The sequence below is a fragment of the Sinocyclocheilus grahami genome, unplaced genomic scaffold (genome assembly GCF_001515645.1).
Source record: "Sinocyclocheilus grahami isolate Dianchi unplaced genomic scaffold, SAMN03320097.WGS_v1.1 scaffold418.1, whole genome shotgun sequence".
NCBI classification, from domain to species: Eukaryota; Metazoa; Chordata; class Actinopteri; order Cypriniformes; family Cyprinidae; genus Sinocyclocheilus; species Sinocyclocheilus grahami.
Window position 1 is genome coordinate 411222 of NW_015505597.1, and position 22925 is coordinate 434146.

General features: G+C 37.0%; 1 protein-coding gene across 1 annotated transcript in view; it reads left to right on the forward strand.

Moving 5' to 3' along the window:
* The window catches only part of LOC107551199 (triple functional domain protein-like), a 168195-nt gene that overhangs the window by 104137 nt on the left and 41133 nt on the right, over nt 1-22925 (forward strand). Inside the window, exons 16-35 of the mRNA XM_016232740.1 lie at nt 579-698; nt 1102-1293; nt 2082-2231; nt 2349-2463; nt 4730-4845; nt 6418-6540; nt 7408-7602; nt 7750-7865; nt 8139-8205; nt 9238-9347; nt 9443-9512; nt 12539-12628; nt 13199-13291; nt 14358-14469; nt 14586-14776; nt 14907-15008; nt 17961-18100; nt 18292-18389; nt 22291-22391; nt 22482-22725. Of these exons, the coding sequence (XP_016088226.1) occupies nt 579-698; nt 1102-1293; nt 2082-2231; nt 2349-2463; nt 4730-4845; nt 6418-6540; nt 7408-7602; nt 7750-7865; nt 8139-8205; nt 9238-9347; nt 9443-9512; nt 12539-12628; nt 13199-13291; nt 14358-14469; nt 14586-14776; nt 14907-15008; nt 17961-18100; nt 18292-18389; nt 22291-22391; nt 22482-22725 (2545 nt within the window). The remainder of the gene's footprint in view (nt 1-578; nt 699-1101; nt 1294-2081; nt 2232-2348; nt 2464-4729; nt 4846-6417; nt 6541-7407; nt 7603-7749; nt 7866-8138; nt 8206-9237; nt 9348-9442; nt 9513-12538; nt 12629-13198; nt 13292-14357; nt 14470-14585; nt 14777-14906; nt 15009-17960; nt 18101-18291; nt 18390-22290; nt 22392-22481; nt 22726-22925) is intronic.

Consider the following 22925-nt stretch of genomic DNA (forward strand, 5'->3'; position numbering starts at 1 on the left):
TATATATATATATATATATATTCCCATTTCAGCAAAATTGCAACTTACTTTCTGTACAATGGCAGAATCTTCAAAATAACAGAGGTGGAGGTGGGTAAACAGGTTGGTGGTGTTGCCCCCTTTTGCTCCCACTGATGATTGGCAAGTCCTGCGGACTGGGGTGGTTATGTAACGTTGGTGGCCCAGTTACTGGGGTACTGGGGTTACTATACAAGTCATTTTCACAGAATCCAAATAACTGGCAAGCTAACTTTTTTGAAGTGTAGGTAGAGTGTCTCGTCTGTCATATCCAATTACATGCTTTTGCGAGACAGTATAGCTGCGCTTTGTGTCTTTTTCTGTTTTATGACAGGTGTAAAACAGCGTTAAGGTGCAATACTGCCATTTACATTGGGATGTCAACCATATAGTTAGTGGTAGTTATTCACTTTACCTGTATATTGCAACACCTTAACGATAACGTAATACAGCAATTTTTTTTTCTTTCTAAAAATTAGAATATGTTTACATAGAGGATAGAAAATTCTGTTTTCGATGACGTGCCCCTTTTAAATGCTTTGTGTATGTGTGTGTTTCAGGTGCTGGGTTGGATCCGTAACGGGGAGTCAATGCTCAATGCAGGTCTCATCACAGCCAGCTCTCTACAGGAGGCAGAACAACTGCAGCGGGAACATGAACAATTTCAGCATGCTATTGAGGTACCAACCAATCTTTTCCAAACAACACACGTGTTGGATGTACCATAGACATGCCATTCCAGTTTTGTTTGTATTGTTTTGTTTTATTTTTTCTTATGCTAGTAATTAGTTTGTTTTTATTGCTCCAAAAATACTTTAACTGTCACTCATTCAATATTAGTTGCTGTTGTCTCTTTTAGAAATTTATATGTAAATCTTACAATAAATAAATGTCCTCATGATGGCCACTGTTTTTCTTGTCAAATGAATTACTCTACTTACTTTTTAAAGTGAGGTTTTTGGCCAAAAACGCAAGGCATTAACCATTTTTTATATATGTCCTACTAATTTCCTGGTCATTTTCACTTTCTCTTCTTGTTTTTCACTTTCTCTTTCATTTTCTTTATCATTTCATCCCATGCAGAAAACCCATCAGAGTGCACTGCAGGTGCAGCAGAAGGCAGAGGCTCTGCTACAGGCCAATCACTACGATATGGACATGATCCGTGACTGCGCAGAGAAGGTGGCGTCTCACTGGCAGCAGCTCATGCTGAAGATGGAAGACCGCCTCAAACTGGTCAATGCCTCAGTGGCTTTCTACAAGACATCAGAGCAGGTCGGTGAGCTTGTCTTGATAGTGATTCTGTCATTTGAGACCTCTTGTTCGTTTAGCGCAACAATTGGCTACAAAAAGTCTTAAATCATATTTATTTTGCCTCAGCAACTTGGTGTTTTCTGAATGTGATCAAGTTTTTTCTGTCCTTTCTGATGATTTGCATGTACGAAGGAAGCTAAAATATAGGGGTTTTGTTTGTTTGTTTTGTGTTTATTTTTATTTTTTCCTAATTCTCTGCGTTTTGTGGCCAATTTTTTGTAAACAAATTAGTCAGTCATGACAATCTTTGTAATAATTATGGGATTATTATGACATAAAAAATTGCATTTATAAAATACAAAGTCATAACTATTATTAAAAATATATAAAAAATATAAAAATATATTTTATTTATGCATAAAAATCATAAGTACTTATGAGAAGTTGAAGTTGTGAAAAAGTTGTAATTATGACAACTGTATTAATTGATTTGGTGTCTCATAATTTCTATTTTTTTTTATTTTACAAAGAATGACTTTTTGTCATAACATACTTATGTCAGTTTTGACTTACCTCATAATTATGACTCAGTGTCTCATAATTTTAAATTTTTTATGTAATAAGTATGATCTAGTATGTCATAATTTAACTTTTTATCTCATACTTTTGCTGATATATTATAATTATCTCATAATTATAGTATCTCATAATTTTGACTTTTTTTCTTGTGGTGGGAATAGGCTTCCAAATAGCATTTAGATATTTTTGCTCATATTTATTATGTATAACTACATGTGATTGTTTTGCAGGTGTGTAGTGTGCTGGAAAGTTTAGAGCAGGAATACAAACGAGAGGAAGACTGGTGTGGAGGGACTGATAAACTGGGACCAAACTCAGAGTCTGATCACGTGACGCCCATGATCAGTAAACACCTGGAGCAGAAAGAGGCCTTCCTCAAGGTACCGAGCACATACACTCATGCACTCAGGTTCTCAAGTATCATTCCGATCATGACATTAAATATTTAGTGCACATTTACTCAGAACTAACTCTGTTTTTTTTCTCTCTGTTTGAAGGCATGCACATTAGCAAGACGCAACGCTGATGTCTTCCTCAAGTACTTGCACAGAAACAGTGTGAATATGCCGGGAATGCTCACACATGTCAAAGCCCCTGAACAACAAGTCAAGAGTAAGACTACATTCTCATTTTAAAAAGCAGTTTTATGACTGGTTTAAAGGACCAAATTTAGCCATCATTTGCTATTCGATTACCATTATTATATGTGGACCACAAAACCAGTCATAAGGGTCAATTTTTTCGAAAGTGAGATTTATACATCATCTTAAAGGGGTCATAGGATGCTACATGTACTTTTACAAGTTGTTTGAACTGAAATGTGTGTTGGCAGTGTGTGTACACAACCACCCTATAATGATAAAAATACAACCAGTGTTTTTTTTTTTAATCTGGTTAAATGTTTTCTCCTTTCTCAAATCGAGCCGAACTCAGATGCCTGTCTGTGTGACGTCACACAGACAGGCCCCTCCCACGTTAGTTTGATTGACAGTAGCGTTTCAGCACTGACTGGACTGGCGTCTTACCTTAGACCCGCCCTGAGTGAGCTGTCATCAGTCCGCCATTGTTTCGCGCTGGAGCAGATGTAGACAAGAATGACTCCTAAGCGATTGAGGTGTTCTGTTTAGAGCCCTGCACGGGCCTCAAATATAGGCCCTAGCCCGGCCCTGGCCCGAGACGCTCAGGCCCTAGCTCGGCCCTTGCCCGACAGCTCATCAGAATTCTTGGCCCGAGTCCGACCCGAGCCCGTCTTTTTTCCCCCTTCTCCCAAAACAGCTTATACTACTCTTTCAGCTATTAAAATAGTTCAGTTTTGTATGTAAGGTCAAAGTGATTATATTCCGTTTCATTGTTTTTATTAAGTTCATTTAGAAAAACGTTTGGAGCATTTTTTTGTTCGTTAAATGTAATTTTTTGTTTTTTAAAGTGACGACCAGACAGTAAGTTGATCATAACCTATGTTTGATCAATTTAGCCTTCTCAAATCATCACGAATTTATAATATGTGCGCTATTAGACGCATATTTAATCGTTTGTGTGGAGAGCTAAAGCGCGCTTTACAGGACATGGAGGCGCCGGCCAGATCACTTGCATTGGAAACAACTTAAAATATGCTGTCATTTTTGCTCATAAAGGTAAGAGTAATACATCACTCGGAACTGTAAAAGGTCTACTTTTATTTGTGTGCACTCACAATATCAACAAAACGTTGTGCTTTTATAAAATAAAGGATACAGGATGCGCTTTCTGCAATTTCGGCCAGGAGCGCTTCACAATGATCTATTAGACGCATATTTAATCGTTTGTGTGGAGAGCTAAAGCGCGCTTTACAGGACATGGAGGCGCCGGCCAGATCACTTGCATTGGAAACAACTTAAAATATGCTGTCATTTTTGCTCATAAAGGTAAGAGTAATACATCACTCGGAACTGTAAAAGGTCTACTTTTATTTGTGTGCACTCACAATATCAACAAAACGTTGTGCTTTTATAAAATATTTTAAATAATTTAAAAAAAAACAGGATGCGCTTTCTGCAATTTCGGCCAGGAGCGCTTCACAATGATGAACCGAAACTCAGCGAATACTTGCCTCACAGACTTGCTAAAAATATCTATAGAAAGCTTTCAATTATTACTTTAAAACTAAATAATTCAAATCAAAAACAAAAACTCTTTTTATGGATCTTATAAAATTTCTCTCTAAAGGCGCGTCCAATGAGGAGATGGCGAGTCAGGATCGTCATCTTCATCTTTGCTCCATGGACTCAGAAAACACTAATTTATTAATAAATAATTACTATTAATAATAATAAATAATACTTACTACCCAACTTACTTACTACAAAAATGGCTTGATCTGAAAAGAGCTGTTTTAGACAGGGTAAAAAAAGGTGTTTTTTTACACTACCATTGAGAAATTTTAACCAAACTATGTTACAGACTTTTCATTAAGACCCTAAAGAATCATATCAATTTGTGGAAAATGGGCATCCTATGACCCCTTTAAAGCTGAATAAATAGGCTTTCCAGTATTATATTTGGCCAAGATACAACTATCTGAAAATCTGGAATCTGAGATTGCAAAACACCTTTAAAGCTGTCCGGAGGAAGTCCTTAACAATTCATATTACTAATCAAAATTAAGTTTTGATATATTTATGGTAGGAAATTGACAAAATATCTTCATGGAACATGATCTTTACTTAATTCCCTAATGATTTTTGGCGAGAATTTTGACCCATACAAATGTATTTTTGGCTATTGCTACAAATATACCCCAGTGACTTAAGATTTGTTTTGTGATTCAGGGTCACATATTGTTATGACTCCAGGGTTCACGTATGTTCTGTGTTTCTGATTCTGTCACTGTGTCCTGCAGACATCCTTAATGAGTTGCTGCAGCGGGAGAACCGGGTTCTGCACTTCTGGACCATGAGGAAGAGAAGGCTTGACCAGTGTCAGCAGTATGTGGTGTTTGAACGCAGCGCCAAACAGGTCAATACTAGTTTAATCCCAGACAAAGAGCCTGTTTTTTGAGTCAGCATATAGTCTGGTCCTAATTGCGTCTTGTTTTGGTCAAGTAAACTTAGCCAGAGAGAGTCTGTGAGAAGGTGCACCTGAGATTGAAGCAAAGTGGTAACTTGATATGATGATTAAAATGTCACTGCACTCGCTTACTTTTACAGACAAAACCAAAATATAGTGTAAAATGCGATTTCTGAATTTCTGTGTAAGGATTGCTTTACAGAGAAGAGAAAGATTTCCTTACAGCCATTGCAAAACCAATGGCTTATTAATTTGGGCAACTCAACAAAAATAAGATTTGTTAGTAGTAAGGTACACATTTGTAAAAGCAAACAGCTTACATATTGTATATACATAAATGGAGAGCTAGTTTTAGCAGATGTAATTCAGCCACAAATCATTTATTCAATGCCGTTTCCAGAAAACTGAAATGATGATGAATGTCTGTTTTTAATGCAGTGCAGTGCCATATTTGCGTGCAATGTGCATCATACAGTCCACAGGAGTGTCATCTCAAAAGTTTCTCAAAATTTCAAGAAAGAGGGTAGGAATATATCATCTCCTCACTTTCATCAAACGTCAGTTTCGCCGACATAATTTTATTATTCACACCCTACCGTCTAATTGAGATCAAATTAGTTTATTTCATACACAATTGACTGGAAGCCGCCGCGGACCACAACAAGTATTTCTGGAGTCTCAAATAACAGAACCATGTCAGGTCAAGCATTCAGTGGTTTGCGTGACAGCTGTATAAACCCGAAAGAGGTTCAACTGTCATGAAAAAAACGTGTATGTATTTGTAGCACTTACTAGCACTTCATTTACATTTTGCCCTATTATGGTGAAAAAGCATCTGCCTAAAAACAATAACTGAAAATGTTCTCCTAATGCACATGTTCTGAAGTTGTGTAAATTGTGTCTGTTGCATAATTACAGTGTAGGCTTTCAGGAAGTCTGTGGTACTAGATGGAGTTTCTCTCTTCGTTCTGCATTTAAATGCTTAGTAATTGAGAGGACGGACTCTAGTTTGACCACACAGTGCTCTGCTGCAGTACTCACAGTCTTCCCCAGGCCATGTAATGAGGGTGGCCCGCAAAGTTCCTCTTTGACACACAGAAACATTTTGTCAGTAAACATTAGTGCCTGCACACAGTGCAACCTGTTCTGAAATAAGTTACTTTTAAATTGACCTGAAAATGTTGATGGGTTTCAAAATGAGATTGAGCACTTTTAGGGATCTCACTCCCTCTTGAGGATGCATGAGAGTATAACATAGACACATGCGTTCCCACACATTGTTTTTTTAAATATATAATCCTTGTCTGGATTTCGCTTTTACGTCTATTGTTAATAAAAGCTCATTATAATTTATATAAACTAAACCTAACCTTGAAGATGTTGTTTTGTCCCTTTACTGCTATTCTTTTGAGGCAATTTTTTAAAAGCTTTGCTCCCACAAGATTAGAAAAACAAGCATATATTCAAGTTTTATCCTCTAACCATCTTGTATTACTTGTCATTTTGACTTTTTTTCTGCAGGCTTTGGAGTGGATCCATGATACAGGAGAGTTTTACCTATCCACACACACCTCCACAGGCTCCACTATACACCACACACAGGAACTGCTGAAAGAACATGAGGAATTCCAGATTACAGCTAAGGTATGTCTCAATATAGGAACATTTTGCTTTCTTATTTTCCTAGATGCCTGTAAACTGAATCAGAACGCTTGTACATTAATATGAACATATTCTATTGTCTGTTTATTGTCATCATTTACTCTCTGCTGCCTTGTTCCAAACCCAGCTTTCTTCCGAGTCTTGAGAACAGATTTTACATACTTTGTAATATGCTAAAACAATAAAAAAATATAACCTTTTTTTAATATAATAAACTTTAAATTAAAATAATAAAATAAAAAAACGTATTTTATGTCAGCTAGTTGCTGAGGCAATATATCTTATTTTCATTTAGTTTAACTTTATGTACTATAAATGATTTGAAATATGATCATATTTTGTGGCCAAATTATTATTATTTTTTTCAAATTATGACATCCTTATGTCATGGGTACACAATGTGTAGTCATGGCCTCGAGATATTGTGTTGAGGGAACTATACCCCTTTCTCATGGCGACAAGTTTAATAAATAAACAAACCTGTGTGACCATAGAAATCTATGATCATCAGAAATGTAAAGTGATATTAATAAAAAAATATATATTAATAAATTAACATTTCATATTGACAAAGACATTAAGACATGGGTATATTATATTGTATTATATTATACATTAATGTAGGAAAATATTAATAGATTTTCATTTTGGGTAAACTATCCCTTTAATTTTACAACTTTGTTCATCCAAAGTTATTCTATGACTGTGATTGTCGGCATGTTGCAGGTTTATCATCTTGCCAGCAAATCACAGATTATGTTTACACTCTGATCTGTGCCTCTGTGGAATCAGTGTAGCTCTCTCTATAGCTCACTCTCCCTCCCTCTCTCTCTCTCTCTTTCTCCCTAGCAAACCAAAGAGCGGGTAAAGTTGTTGATCCAGCTGGCTGATGGTTTTTGTGAGAAGGGCCACGCCCATGCGAGCGAGATTCAGAAATGGGTCGCCTCGGTGGATAAACGCTACCGTGACTTTTCCCTCCGCATGGACAAGTACCGTTCCTGCCTGGAGAAAGCGCTCGGCCTGTCCACTGACTCCAACAAAGCGGTGAGAGGGCTGGGAGAGTGGGTGCGTTGATGTGGCCTGCATGGCTGGAGTGTGGATGAACTGTATTTTTGTTGTAAGGGTTAACCATGTTAATGTATGAAAGAAAGGTGATTTCTGACCTTTGGGACATTTCTTTTGGGGTTTCAGAGTAAAGGTCTGCAGTTGGACATCATTCCAGCCAGTGCTCCTGGTGCAGAGGTCAAGCTCAGAGACGTCAACCATGAACTCAATGAGGAGAAACGCAAATCGGCCCGCAGAAAAGAGTATGTTTTTTAAACATGATTATATGATATATCAAGCCAACAGCAGGAAGTGCTGAAAGGGCGGAGTTAATACTTCATCTGAAGAAAGTCCAGCTTTAGTTACTTTGTGTTTTGAGGAAACACCCAAAAATATGCATGCACTAAAGTAAACATGTTTTCATTTTTGAGGTTTTTATACTTGAATGAAACCCCTTCCAGAGGTATTGTGCTTTCAAACAAATGTTGACAATAGGTCTCTGGTGCATTGCCTGTTATCTCTCTCTCTCTTTTCAGGTTTATAATGGCGGAGCTCATTCAGACCGAGAAGGCATATGTGAGAGACCTGCGGGAGTGTATGGATGTAAGTGCTGTTGTCGCGGTTTGCTCCGGACGGACCAACATTTAGAGGGTGTGGTATACCAATGTCCACTTTGGACAGATCACAAAAGCCCTGTGCTATAAATGTATTCACTGCAGTACAGCATAAGAACAATCCAGTTTATCCAGGAAGAGCTATTGTTTGATCTCATGAAAAGATTGAGTGTCATTAAAACACTGACCATGTTTTCATGCACCATTTTTGAATCCAAAAAAGTGCTCCACAGCTATTGGAATATTCATGCATTTTGGAATACACATGTAATCATATTCCGAAAATAATACATGTGCATTATTTTTCTTTCAATCTCTTCTGGGAAAAAAAAAAGCTGTCTGTGATTCATTTATTATGATGCATTTGTGTAATTGAATCAGCTCATTTATTTTCATTCGCATCCTGGACAATAGCATATGCAAACCGTAGGTCATCTCAAAGGGTGTTTTAACCCATCTGTATATTGATTTATGTTTATTTCAATTAAGGTTTGTAACCGAAATCAACAGGCATCAATAGTTCGATATGCTTGTTCTATTTTAGCACCCAGAATTACTTTTGTTATGATGTTTGAGGTTAAACATTAATATCTGGTTTCAGTGTATATTCTGGATAATATGGTTTATAACCCAAAATTCTGATTAATACAGGTTAATACCACAGGACTTTGTCAAACAGTCATTTGAAAAGAAAATAGAAAGTTATAATTAAAATTGTAAAAACTTGTTAAAAATTTACCATTTTTAATATAATGTTCTTGTTTTCATAATCATTTTGATCAAATTACAGTTCATTTGATGACAATTATAAGAGAATGTTCTTTGCTTCAGACATACTTTCCATTTAAATAATTGAAGATGCATTTGAAGAAAAATTGTATTAGCCAATAATATCAGAGCCAACTATCCACAATCTGAACACATCCAGATAGATAAAGTCTAACGATGTAAACACTGAAATACAGAATTTGTCTTTGAAAGTGTAATAGTATTAGTCTAAGTGTGAGTGTGTGTGTTTCAGACATATCTGTGGGAGATGACCAGTGGTGTGGAGGAGATTCCCCCAGGGATTGTCAATAAAGAGCACATCATTTTTGGCAACATGCAAGACCTATACGAGTTCCATCACAAGTCAGTGAACCTTATAAACTGCAATTCTTATAATTATGTATTTCTAACTTCCTTTACTTACCATTTCCCTATGCACTTCTCTGTCCTATTCTCAGTATTTTCCTTAAAGAACTGGAAAAATATGAGCAGCTTCCAGAGGATGTGGGTCACTGTTTCGTCACATGGGTGAGTGTCAGTGTGCTAGAGATAATCTTATCAAAATGTGCACCAGACTCATGTAACAATATATTGACATTAAATCAGATCATTAGGACACATATCTAGGTTGCACTGTATTTGACAGTACATGCACTTACAGTTTACATACAATGGAAGTACTGAGTAATATACAGTATATATCTATATATTAGGGATGGGAAGATTCACCGATTCGCTCGGTGCATCGGCAAAAAAAGTTAATAATGCGATGCATCGGTTTAAAAAGTGTGCATCGGATACAAGTTGGCATTTGTATCGTGATGCATCGTTTCTAACATATTTGCATAGGTAAAAACCGATTTATTTATATATAATTACTAGTGGATGGCTACACTTTTATTGTTTAGAAAGTGACCAATAATCTGTGACCAATATTTTATATGTAGATTGATTTCTCCTTGAGAAACTGTTTCTCAAGCGCATTCTCTCATCACCACTGCGCGTGAATATGACGTATCACAACACCACTACAGAGACCTGAGGAAAAGCTTGGGATTAAAGTCCAAAATCTGACTTAAAATAACCTAACAAATCAATCGGGGCTAAAGCAGTTCCATAAACGACAATGTAAGTTCACAAAATCGAACTAATTTGTGGACGCTTAATCTTAAGCAGCCCTTAATGTCGATCATGGATCAAATCGATCCACCATGGCAAACAGCGAATATATTTGTGCTGTTTAATGCATTTGAGACGTTGTGTTTTCCTCAGTGCATAACTGACATGTCACAAGTATATTTTTCCTCTGTAAATGTTAGAAAGTCATGCAAATATATCCATTTTGCTTGCTGTCAGGAGTGGGCTCTGCTGTGCACATGCACGCTAAATTACTACTTAATGTGTGTTTCTTGTAGCAGTTAAAATGTAGTTTTAATTTATTGATCTTAACTTTTAGTTTAGTGATTTTAATGCTTTAAAGAGCAATGTTAGATTGTAAAGTTCTAATGCTATCTGTTCTAACTATAAAAGTTACAGCTGTCATAAAACCAGAGAAAAAAGGCTGCATGGCTATGATAGTATGTGAGAGAGTCAGTGGTAATATCATTGCATTTCCATTGTTCAGTGTTAGAAGAGCTCCGCTTAGCCTGACAGTTTGCCTGCCCTGAACCAGGTTAGCTTTCCAGCATAAGTTGCCACAGTGACTGATTTTGATCTTTGTTAATTTCTGGTGAAAATGAAATCACAGATGAAGCACTCAGGAACAAATTATGAGCAGAAGAAGATTGTCAGCTCTAAAATGAAACCAGTCTTTTCCCTAGTACAGGTCAAATATAGCTGTCCACTCTGGTTGTCAACAACATGTACAGATTCATTGTCCAGATACGTACTATATGTGAAGAGTTTGGTTCCAAAATGCGCTAAACGGCATTTTTAAAAAAAGAGTTCCCGCCAAAATCAGTATTGTATCTGGTCGGTATTTAAAAGTCAATTTTTAATTTTATGCAAAATGCGATATCCCCCATGTTTTCTCCCTATCTTTCCAAACCGTGACAAACGCCAGTCTCCCTTCTCTGCAGAATGCGATACATCCGCTCAACCAATCACAGAGCACCATTCCATGCATTGTAAACAGTAACTGACAATCGCATGTGATTTATAGTGCAGCCCTAAAATTTTTTAATTTTTTACGGCATTGATGAAATAAAGAAAATAAGAATAATCTATCTAACTACAAGCAACAGCACAAATAAATACAATACAGTAAAAATACAAATAAAATAAATAGTGATTTCAGTCTTTTTTTAGGTAGGTCTAAAATTAGTTTTCAGTTACAGAAATTGAATAAAGTAATGAAATGTAAATCAGCATTGCATATTTGACTGTATAAAGACTGTATTAAGAAAGTGCTGTCACTTTAAGAGAATGCACTGAAACAGTGCGTTCAGCCGGCTATGTCTGCTATAGGATACTTACCAAGACGGGCATTTTGACATAATTTTTGTGTTAATTTGTCCATTTAAACACAATACTTCAGAGAAAGCTTAATATTTGCGCCTGTTCTGAGGCGCAGGTTTTCGTGCTTCGGGTGAGCGCATGCACAAATCTTCTCACTGCGCGCGAGCTCGCATCCTCTGGCTCTTAAATGTTTAAACTGGCAAATCTTAAACGATTTTAACTTAAACACAGGTATCAACGTGTGCTGTTCAGGTCTCACCTGTGCACGCACGCTATCAGCACCCGGGTGATGACGGAATAAATGACTGCTCATATACCAGCACATGAACAAGAGCGAATGGTTTGTCCACCTTTTTTTTTTTTTTAATCGCTGTTGTTGTAATGTATTGGGAAGCCAGAATGCGCATCCATCAACAGAAACATATATTAGCCAAACCCTGTTTGTCTTACGTGTTATTTATAGCAAACAATATTACAAATGCGTTGTCAGATTTAAGTTGAACCGTGGTCCTAGCGTGTGCCGAACCGTGTGTGGCGAACCATACGGTTCGATTTTTTTCTGCGAACCGTTCCACCCCTAACTTTTTAGACCCTTAAATGGGTTTAGTTTTAGGTTCAGGGTTAGCACCTTGTTATTGTAGTAAGTCAAAAGTTTGGGAATTAAATGTTATTCTTTGTACTTTCTATTCATCAAAGAATCCTAAAAAAAAATGTTTATCAGTTTCTACAAAAATATTGTATAACTGTAATGATAAAACTAAATATTACTTGAGCAACAAATCAGCATTTGAAATATATTTTTGAAGGATCATGTGACACTGAAGGCTGAAAATTCAGCTTTGCCACCATTAAATAGTTTTTACTGTATTTTTTATCAAATAAGGTTCCTGTTAATAGAAAGTAATGATTGAGCACATATTTAAAACAATTACAGCTGTATTACACTATTTATGAAGTATCTCTTAAAGTGTTTATTTAATAATAATAACAGCTTATCGATCTAAAAGAGACACCAGTTATTAGAGTTGAAAACAGCAACTTCATGTTCAAAATGTTTAAAATATTTTGCTTATTTTGTATGTATGTTTTATTTTTAGGCTGATAAGTTTCAGATGTATGTGAATTACTGTAAGAACAAGCCTGACTCCACTCAGCTGATTCTGGAACATGCGGGGACCTATTTTGATGTGAGTATTAAGCAAACTAATCATAAAATTAATTTGATTGTGTGTAAGGACATACAGTATTCCTGTTACACACTTTAATCAAGGAAGTTCCATTTATTTATTCAGATTATGTAACAGTTTTTGTGTGTATTTGACAGAGAATGTGGGTGTTTATATGAATATGTATGTGACATTGTGTATTTGTGGTAGTATTAGTATGTGTGTGTGTGTGTGTGTATGGCTCCTGTGGTCTGTAAATCAGTTCTGTTCTTGAGCTGGTAGGTGGAGGTCTTAGAGAGAGGGCACTTCCTGTGTGTCTGGGTGTGGGTGGGGGACCAGTGATGCCTCACTATTAAACTGTTGCCAGGCGATCAGAACAGACAAACTCTTCTTTCAGGGCTGAGCACTGATGAATGACTGTAGCCTTGAGATCCGCTTTTGCAAAATTGCTATCAAGAAGCTATTAAGAATTAAAAAGCTAAAGATAAATGGTTGCTGTTTTTTTTTACAGCATGTGTTTAAGGTGTTTGTGTGAAAGATATTTTTTGTTTTGAGTAAACGACTTAAGTGTGCTTTACTGTATGTGTACAGGAAATCCAACAGAGACACAGGCTGGCTAATTCCATCTCATCATACCTTATTAAACCAGTTCAGAGGATCACCAAGTATCAGCTTCTGCTGAAGGTATGTGTACTACAATGCATTAAATAAACTCAGCGCAGTTCAGATTCTTCATTATACAAAAACCATGCAATAATCAGATTTTAGCACAGACTTAAAAAGACCAGATACAAACTAAACATACACAACACAAACTCAGCACAGTAACTACAGTACAGACCTTACCTAAAGCCAGCACAGACTAAATACGGATCCTTCACAGTACAAGCACAAACTAAGCACAGACCTACTACAACACCTGCAAAAAAAAAATCTATGTGAACTAGCTCCTGCTCAGGACCAGCTCAGAACCAGCTTATAGCCAGCCCAGGACCAACTTAAACCAGCTCATGACCAGCTAAGCACCATCTTAAACCAGCTCAAACCAGCCGCCATGCTTCAAAACATACCTAACCAGCATATACCGGTTTGTTCAACAGGAAACACAGATCTACCACAAACCTAGCACAGATGAAACACAAACCTAGCACAGACTAAACATAAAACCACCACAAACCCAACACAAACTAAACACAGACCCAGCACAGACTAAACCAAGAACTATCACAAACCCAACACAGACTAAACCTAGAACTATCACAAACCCAACACAGACTAAACCTAGAACTATCATGCACCCTGCACAGACTAAACCTAGACCTATCACAAACCCAGCACAAACCTTACATAGAACCATCGCAAACACAGCATAAGCTAACACAGACTAATCATTGAACCGTAACAAACCAAGTTAACACAAAACCATCACAGACTAAACATTAAAACATCACAAACCCAGAACAGACCAAACATTGAACTGTCACAAACCTGACACAGACTAAACACAGAACCATCACAGACCCAGCAAAGACCCTACATGAACAAAGCACAGAACTACAATGGTCAGACACAAATTCACAACAGACAACAAAAAATCCAAAGTAGACACCTTACCCAAACCAAAATGTGGGTCCAAAAGGCAATTAAAATAATTAAGGTTTAATATGGTATTACAAAATCAAAATTAAAGCACAAAATCTTAAATGTATATCTTCAAATGTAAAAGTGCAATTGTTATGTTTATTTATAGGAACTATTGACATGTTGTGAGGAGGGTAAAGGAGAAATTAAAGATGGCCTGGAGGTTATGCTTAGTGTGCCCAAAAAAGCTAATGATGCTATGCACCTCAGCCTGCTGGAGGGTGAGTAACAAACATACACACACAGACACAGCTTCCTAAACCAAACCCAATCCTTCTTCTTTAATCTTTTATCTTTGTTCAACCTCTCTTTCCTTTTTGCTCTCTCTCACTCTCAGGTTTTGATGAGAACATTGAGTCTCAGGGTGAGTTGATTCTGCAGGAGTCATTCCAGGTTTGGGATCCAAAGACTCTGATTCGTAAGGGCAGAGAGCGGCACCTCTTCCTTTTTGAGATGTCTCTCATATTTAGCAAGGACGTCAAAGACTCCAACGGAAGGAGCAAGTACCTCTACAAGAGCAAGCTCATGGTACTGTTTTACTTTAAATTTGTTTAGTTGTTTAAATAAAGAAATGCTTGCTTATCAGGTTACGGATGGCCATAATTTATAATAGACTGAATTATTTCATGTTTGATCTATGCTTTTTTACTCTGCCTAGACCTCAGAACTAGGAGTTACTGAACATGTGGAAGGAGATCCATGTAAATTTGCACTCTGGGTTGGACGGACACCTACCTCAGACAACAAAATAGTGCTGAAGGTATGATTCACGTTCCAAATTGATACTTCATCCAATGTTGTTTTTTTTTCAGTACAGCTGTCACTTAAATGTTTTCTTTGCTTCCAAGTAAATTTTTTTTATCCAAACATTGCTAACTGGCACAGCACACAAGCATGTTTCATTACTGAAAAGTTGCCCCTGATCTCAAATTAAATGGATTTTTACATTAGACTTTGTTATAAAATAAAAAATATACTTTATATCTCATTCATCTGAGGATCCTTGAAATAGATCACATGAGTGGATATGTTTTCAGGTTTTGAATTTTCAAGTGCTGTAGCTCTGGCTTGAGTCATTCCATTGTATAAAATCATTTTGTGAGACTTGTAAGCATTTAAAAAAAAAACTTATGTAACTTGTGTTTTTGAATGGTTGCCCTTCATCTCTGAAGACGTAATTGAATCATGTAATGACTCATATGCCATTCTATATGTTCTCACATGTAAATAGACAGACACATGGATGCAAAATGAACTATCACAAACCCAACACAGACTAAACGAAGAACTATCACAAACCCAACACAGACTAAACCTAGAGCTATCACAAACCCAACACAGACTAAACACAGACCCAGCTCAGACTAAACCTAAAACTATCACAAACCCAACACAGATTAAACATAGACCCAGCACAGACTAAACCTAGAGCTATCACAAACCCAACACAGATTAAACACAGACCCAGCTCAGACTAAACCTAAAACTATCACAAACCCAACACAGATTAAACACAGACCCAGCACAGGCTAAACCAAGAACTATCACAAACCCAACACAGATTAAACACAGACCCAGCACAGGCTAAACCAAGAACTATCACAAACCCAACACAGACTAAACACAGACCCAGCACAGAGTAAACCTAGAACAATCACAAACCCAACACAGACTAAACACAAAAAAAATGGATGCACTCCAGGGCTCACAAAGTTTCAAAATCCCTGGTAGCCCTTCGGGCAGGTACTCTTCAGATTTTGGGAGCCCAAAAATTAATTTAACTAGCCCAAATAAAAAAAAAATTTGAATATAGAAAATCAGATTAAACACAGACCCAGCACAGGCTAAACCAAGAACTATCACAAACCCAACACAGATTAAACACAGACCCAGCACAGGCTAAACCAAGAACTATCACAAACCCAACACAGATTAAACACAGACCCAGCACAGAGTAAACCTAGAACAATCACAAACCCAACACAGACTAAACACAAAAAAAATGGATGCACTCCAGGGCTCACAAAGTTTCAAAATCCCTGGTAGCCCTTCGGGCAGGTACTCTTCAGATTTTGGGAGCCCAAAAATTAATTTAACTAGCCCAAATAAAAAAAAAATTTTAATATAGAAAATCAGATAGGAGTTTAAATGTCAATCAAAAAATATTGTCAATACACAAATATCAACAAATATAAAGGAAGGAATTTTATTTCACTATTTACAGGGTATCTGCAGAATTTTTTTTATAAATGTAAGGAAATTTATGACCCATTTTAAGAGCTGCACAAGTAAAATGAACACAGTATGAGTGGGGTTGGACAATGTCTATGGTAACATACAGCATTGAGCCATACAATTACATGATTTAAAGGTTCAGATACAGGTTTTCACAAAAACAAAAATCTTATACAACAGCATTTCAGCCTTTAGACCATTTTTATGAAAAGGGATAAATGAAGCATGTAAATTATGGTCAATTTAAAACGTATAAATATTACTGTCTTAATTGTTTAGATTTTTAGAAGGCACATTAACTTCTTTCTCATTTACAACTCTGTGTTTGCTGTGTAAAACATGAGTTGATATTTGCATTGATCTGACCATAAACAGCAAGAAAGGCTTATTGAAAATGCAAATTCATTCTCTGCCACGAGGTGGCACTTTAGGAGCACTGAAATATTGCGGTTTCCCCAGTAATGACTGTACACAAGCAGCTCCGCGCTCATAAACGCTGCTTTATCAGGAACTATAGGTCAAATGAAATTAAAATGTCAACGACACGTTTCTGAGGACAGCCCTGTTGAAAAAACCAGCATATGCTGGTCATGTGCAGCATAAACCAGCACATGACCAGCATAAACCAGCAAAGGACCAGCTTAAACCAGCAAAGGACCAGCTTAAACCAGCAAAGGACCAGCTTAAACCAGCAAAGGACCAGCTTAAACCAGCAAAGGACCAGCTTAAACCAGCAAAGGACCAGCTTAAACCAGCAAAGGACCGGTTTAACCCAGCATCCCAGCGTCAAAACATACCTAACCAGCATATGCTGGTTTATGCTGGTCATGTGCTGGTTTATGCTGCACATGACCAGCATATGCTGGTTTATGCTGGTCCTTTCTTATGGCCTTAAGTTTGATACAACTCACTTTAGGAGTTTTAAGGACCCGCAGGAGATCTGCATTTAAGATAGCCCGTGGGGCAGAGTGGTGATACATTTTGGTAGCCTGACTGGAAAACACAATAGCCCCGGGACGTCGGGCTAGCGATTTTGCGAGCCCTGCACTCATGTTCACAATTTTAGCCTGCTTACAGTTATTAAACATTGTTTCCACCTATTTTATTTCTGTAATCTGAAGAATTCCCAAGTGAAAAGTAGGATGGAAATTGATTTCATCCTTTGAGAATTGATTGAATCATTGATAGAGTTTCATTGACATGTGGTTGGAGGCTGGGACCTTAAAGAAAGTACGTTAAGAAGCAGAGCAATTTATTATATTTTGATAAAAGATTAGAAAAGCTTTTTTTGGGTGTGCATAATAAGACCAGGAACACATTAAGTAGGTAAACAGTTTTTGACTTCATTTGAACTCTGATTACATGTTGTCATTATTTTTGCAACAGATCTGTAGGCTTTGACAAGTTCAATTGATATTTATGTCTGTTGTGTAAATTGAGGTTGATTAATGTGTTGTTGTGTTCAATGCATCCCCAGGCTTCATGTATTGAAAACAAACAGGATTGGATTAAACATGTTCGTGAAGTTATCCAGGAGCGTACCATCCATTTACGGGGGGCACTCAAAGAGCCAATCCACATTCCCAAAGCCACTGCAGCCAAACACAAGGGCAAACGGTACGTTAACAACTCACATCAGTCCAAATCAATAAGCAAGTATGAATCTCTGGATCTCAGAATATGTTAACAAAGAAGAAACAAGTTTTATGCATATCAGAATCTTGTCTCTGAAATCGACTGTCTAACCAGGGTGGCTTTTCCTTGGTCAGTTTGCACTTTTGAATGATATATATTTTGTTGAATAACAGGGATGGAGAGGACCTAGACAGTCAGGGTGATGCAAGCAGTCAGCCAGACACCATCTCCATCGCCTCCCGCACCTCCATAGTTATCTTTATTGAATTAGGTTTAAATCGCCGTCATGCATGAATGAATGATATTTTTGCAATTTTACACATAATAATCCACGATGATCACATTACACAAAACTGAAATTGCACGTCAAAATAACGCATTGTCAATATTTTTTGAGACCCCCCAAAATTTCACAAATCACGTTTTCAGGGGAGCCCACGTCTTATTAAGGGGAGCCGAGCTCCCCCTAGCTCCCCCGTAGATCGCACCCTGCTTGTAATACTGAAATCAAGTTCTTAAAGGCATAGTTCACCTAAAAATGAAAATTCTGCCATAATGTCATTCTAAACTCTTAAGACTTCCCATTCATCTTCGTAACACGAATGAATATTTTTTTTTATATTTTTCATCACTTTTGTCCAGCCATTCTCACGTGTCAAGTAATATCTGTGTTCACCATATTTGATGAGCTCTATGTATGTGCAAGGAAGTTTAAACTGCTCGATTCACATTACAATGTCTTTTGAAGCATTAACATTTTGTTCGTGTGCACTTTCAATGGATGGACAGAAATTATAAGAGAATATTAAAAGCTATGTTAATTTGTGTTCTGAAGATGAAAGGAAATCTTGGGTCTGGAACCACACGGGGATAAGTAAATGACAGAATTTCTATTCACTTTGGGGGGTAAACTATTTCTTTTATTATTCTTTTATTTAGTGCTCATGGAGCACTATGGACATTTGCAATGCCTATAACGTTTATTTAATCTTCACCAAAACTGGTTCTGATTCAGTAAATGGATTTCTGATGTTCAAAACTATGTGCTAGTGACTAACTTGAAGTACTATATATCTGCAACCTTTTTTCATACTGGCACAAAATTTTGCAGTTATATTTACCACAATATCCTGCCAAAACCTTACCTTAATTTTATAACTGTGTCACCTTGTGGTGAAAAGTAACAAGTACTTCTAGAAATACTTATAAACTTTAAACTGCATATCCTACAATCAATCACTGGTGAGGATTCTATGACTAAACAACTTTACATGCCATGTTTGTGCCATCTGTGTGGTTGGCCCCGTTATTTCAGCTTGAAGCTATATTCCATAATAGGCATTTCATATCAGATGGATGAGCATTCATTTGAAGTACTTCATGGTTACCAAAGATTTAAAGAACAGAATCTTGTTCCCGCCCCTAAATTTACGCTCTTCTTTAGAGATAATACTGAGCTGCTGGAAAATCAATTAAATGTACCTGAGCAAAAAAACATTTGTTTCATTCATCTCATACCTCAGACAAAAGGCTGCACCACACTGGCTTGTATCCAAGAAACAGGCTACAGATACAATAAAACACCTACAATTAATTATGAATCAAATCTTAAAGAACAGTTGATTCCAGGCATTCGTTTTTAGAGACAAGTGTCGCATATTGGTGAATCTCCAAGTAGGGCCACTTTCACTACTTCTTGACAAATGATTTTGGTATAATGTTTGATGGTGGGGATTTTCTATTTGAATGAATGAATAAATAAATGCTAGCTTGTTTCTAAATAAAAAATTGAAAGAAAAAAAAATAGAACCTGTGCCATAACACATTAACAGTAATAAAGCTACTCATTATCATTAGCTTAAAATTAATTGCATTTCTGTCACTATGCAGTTGTGAAAAAAATGACTCATAAGTGGCAAGTGGTAATCACAGCATTAAGTTGTTTGTCAAGTGACATTTATTCATATTACACTTATATTACAATGCAGGGAGTGGTATCAGTGGTAATGTTTTAAAACAAAAAAATGATGAAACAACTTCAATTTCAGCTGTAAAGCAGCTCTACAGAAGACAATAGCGTCAGACAATAGTATTCAGCTCAATTTAGTTCAAGGTTATTTAGTTCAATAATGTCAATGCTGTTCATCAATTATTAAGTTCAGCTATAAGCAGCAAGGCAATTAGTGTCATATAAATACTCAAATTAATGAAACATTTAAAAAAAAATAGCTTCTTAAGTGCAAAGCAAGCATTTTTATGAAATTATTATATGTGATCCTGGAGCACAAAACCAGTCATAAGTAGCACGGGTATATTTGTAGCAATAGCCAACAATGGGTCAGAATTATGGATTTTTCTTTTATGCCAAAAATCATTTGAATATTAAGTAAAGATCATAATAGAACCTGTGCCATAACACATTAACAGTAATAAAGCTACTCATTATCATTAGCTTAAAATTAATTGCATTTCTGTCACTATGCAGTTGTGAAAAAAATGACTCATAAGTGGCAAGTGGTAATCACAGCATTAAGTTGTTTGTCAAGTGACATTTATTCATATTACACTTATATTACAATGCAGGGAGTGGTATCAGTGGTAATGTTTTAAAACAAAAAAATGATGAAACAACTTCAATTTCAGCTGTAAAGCAGCTCTACAGAAGACAATAGCGTCAGACAATAGTATTCAGCTCAATTTAGTTCAAGGTTATTTAGTTCAATAATGTCAATGCTGTTCATCAATTATTAAGTTCAGCTATAAGCAGCAAGGCAATTAGTGTCATATAAATACTCAAATTAATGAAACATTTAAAAAAAAAATAGCTTCTTAAGTGCAAAGCAAGCATTTTTATGAAATTATTATATGTGATCCTGGAGCACAAAACCAGTCATAAGTAGCACGGGTATATTTGTAGCAATAGCCAACAATGGGTCAGAATTATGGATTTTTCTTTTATGCCAAAAATCATTTGAATATTAAGTAAAGATCATGTTCCATGAAGATATTTAGTAAATGTCCTACCGTGAATATATCAAGACTTACTTTTTGATTAATAATATGCATTGCTAAGAATTGCTTTTTTGCACCTTCAGATTCCAGATATTCAAATAGTTGTATCTCGGCCAAATATTGTCCTATCCTAACAAACCTTACATCAATGGAAAGCTTATTTATTCAGATTATTCAAAAAAAAATGGACCCTTATAGCTGGTTTTGTGGTCCAGGGTCACATATGGATGAATGTTAAAAATGAGTCAATAACGTAGTAAAATTCTTTATAGTCTCTCATTTAGAATGTTTTAGGATGTTTAGGAGAAGTTTTTATGCATACAAACATTTTAGGGAACAGAAAATTTCTCCTAATTGAATATGAAATCAGCCATGCAAGAAGTTCCAACATTCAATTAACTTGATTACCAACAGACGTAATGAATGCTCCTCACTGGGGAACGTTTGTTGCTTCGGTTGCTTTGGATTTAACAGCACAGACGCTTGTCTTCCCACTCACAGTCAGCGCTCTCCTCTCACACGCCTTCACACATGTGCGTTTTTGTCACTGATATGTATTGCAAGCCTCCTACAGCAACACACTTTACTTGCTGATACTGTCCGATCTAAACACACTTGGACATCTTAGTCCTTCTCTGTCTTCTCTTCCATGTCGGTCCCTTCCCCGTCTCTTTGTGACATACACAAATACGTCAAGAGTCACTGAATTCACTCATGTACCCTGACGACCCCGCACAAAAGCTCACTGTTTTAGACACACAGAGCCCTCTCAGTTCACGGTGAGGCGAAAAGGTGAAGCTCTCAGAAGCGGACGAGTTCCTGCACGTCACTTCTAATGAGCATTAATTTGCCTCCTGCTCCTTTAAATCTTGGCACATTGTGTCCGACTCTGCCTCCTCTCCCTTCCTTCTGCCCGGCGTCACTCCTTCAGACTGATTCCATCTCCGTGGCAATTGCGGGGATGTGTCAGCAGCCTTCAACCGCCTGCCACTTTACCTCACAGGAGTTCTGAATGCTTGAGCGTAAACTGTAGATGAGATTAGTTTTGATAAGACACGGTTATTCAGCGCTCTGTCTTCCAGATCGAAGGATATGGCATTGTCGGAAATGTTTTTTTTTTACCATTAGACCATTCTTCTGTGTGATGTTTCCTGCATAAGGACGTACTAGGGGGTGTTGTCTTGGTAGAAACATGGCGTGTAAAGGTTCGGGGTCAGTTGCTCACCTTTTGAGCTCATTGGCAATGCCACATTACCAGTGGGTACGTTCGTTATGCCTCTTTTTTGTCACGTTTGTTGTCTTTATCACATATATTTGAATTTGTAATGTGACTCTATGCCTTCCTCCACAGTTGTCCGGTGGTTCAGAGTTGACAGTGGTCATCCACGACTTCATGGCCAGTAATGGATCGGAGTTGACTGTACGCAGAGGTCAGACGGTGGAGCTTGTAGAAAGGCCCCAGGACAAGCCCGACTGGTGTCTGGTTCGCACCACTGACCGTTCACCTGCCCAGGAGGGCCTGGTTCCCAGCTCTATGCTTTGCATCGCTCATTCCCGAAGTAGCATGGAGATGGAGGGCATTTTCAACCATAAAGGTAAGATGGACAGCTTTCCTGGGTTAGATTCGATTGGACTGAATTTACTTAAAGGGGTCATATGATGCTTTTTAAAAGATCATTATTTTGTGTATTTGGTGTATCAGAATATGTTGACATGCTTTAATGTTCAAAAAACACATTATTTTTCAAATACTGTACATTATTGTAGGTCCTATATGCCCCGCCTCTCTCAAATG